The 870-nt window shown below is 34.4% G+C and overlaps 1 protein-coding gene across 1 annotated transcript in view; it reads right to left on the bottom strand.

Annotated features, from left to right (window-relative positions):
- Positions 1 to 648: 648 nt before the first annotated feature.
- Positions 649 to 870, bottom strand: part of LOC120070112 (THUMP domain-containing protein 1) — a 7,923-nt gene continuing 7,701 nt past the window's right edge. Inside the window, exon 6 of the mRNA XM_039021968.1 lies at positions 649 to 870. Coding sequence (XP_038877896.1) covers positions 828 to 870 — 43 coding nt within the window. The 3' untranslated portion in view covers positions 649 to 827.

The raw sequence follows: 870 nt of genomic DNA, 5'->3' as shown, positions 1-870 counted from the left end.
TCTCTGACTAACCAGGCAGATCAACTATGGAGCCAACCAACAAGGTTGATTGGATTATTTGGAATTTTCATTTCTCCTTCTCTTGACTGGTAAAGGTGAGGGGGTGGAAATTATAAATGACTTAAGTCACTAAACTTGTTTCTTCTCCGTTGTTGTAGAATATAGGAAGCTGGTGGAGAAATTGTCAAGTCTCCAACAGCTTAAGGATGTATCCTATTTCCTCACCTTTTTTTGTCTCAATGACCAATTGTTTGTAAACTGAAACATGAAGGGATGTATAATGATAGTCTGGAAATCATATATATAAAAGTTTCTACCTTCAGTCTAAGGGGCAGATTCCATGTCTCAGAATTCAGAAAACAAAAGCTCCCTCTTCAAAAAAGTAGATGGCTGACAAACTCAATAGCAGTTGAACAGAAAAAGGTTCTAAGAAGACAGATCAACAAAACTAACAGCATAAATATTCTATGGACCATAAAATTTAAAGTAACATATAAACTTAGGGAGTGAGTCAAGGCAACTTCAATACTTTTTTCAGTTTTGTAAAGAAATGACAAAAATAACACATAAGCTAAGAATCAAATGAACGAGAGCGTAAGACCAGTTTTGATTTCTTTCAGGGACAAGGCCAAATTGCTTAGAGACAAGTTCTAGAACACATAAAGTTATCAGATTTTGTTATATGCCAACAGCTATATAATATGTTCGTTTGGTTCCAAAATTTTCTAAATTAACCACACATCAAGCTAGGTGTTGCATACATTTTGAACATTAAAAAGTGTCCAAAGCTGAAACAGACACGAAAAACAAATAAATAACCTATCCTATTACTTTCTTGATGTAAGCTGCCTCAGATTGTACTTGGAAAAT

The sequence above is a fragment of the Benincasa hispida genome, unplaced genomic scaffold, assembly GCF_009727055.1.
Source record: "Benincasa hispida cultivar B227 unplaced genomic scaffold, ASM972705v1 Contig933, whole genome shotgun sequence".
In the NCBI taxonomy this organism is placed as follows: Eukaryota; Viridiplantae; Streptophyta; class Magnoliopsida; order Cucurbitales; family Cucurbitaceae; genus Benincasa; species Benincasa hispida.
This window is presented reverse-complemented; position numbering and strand designations above follow the sequence as displayed.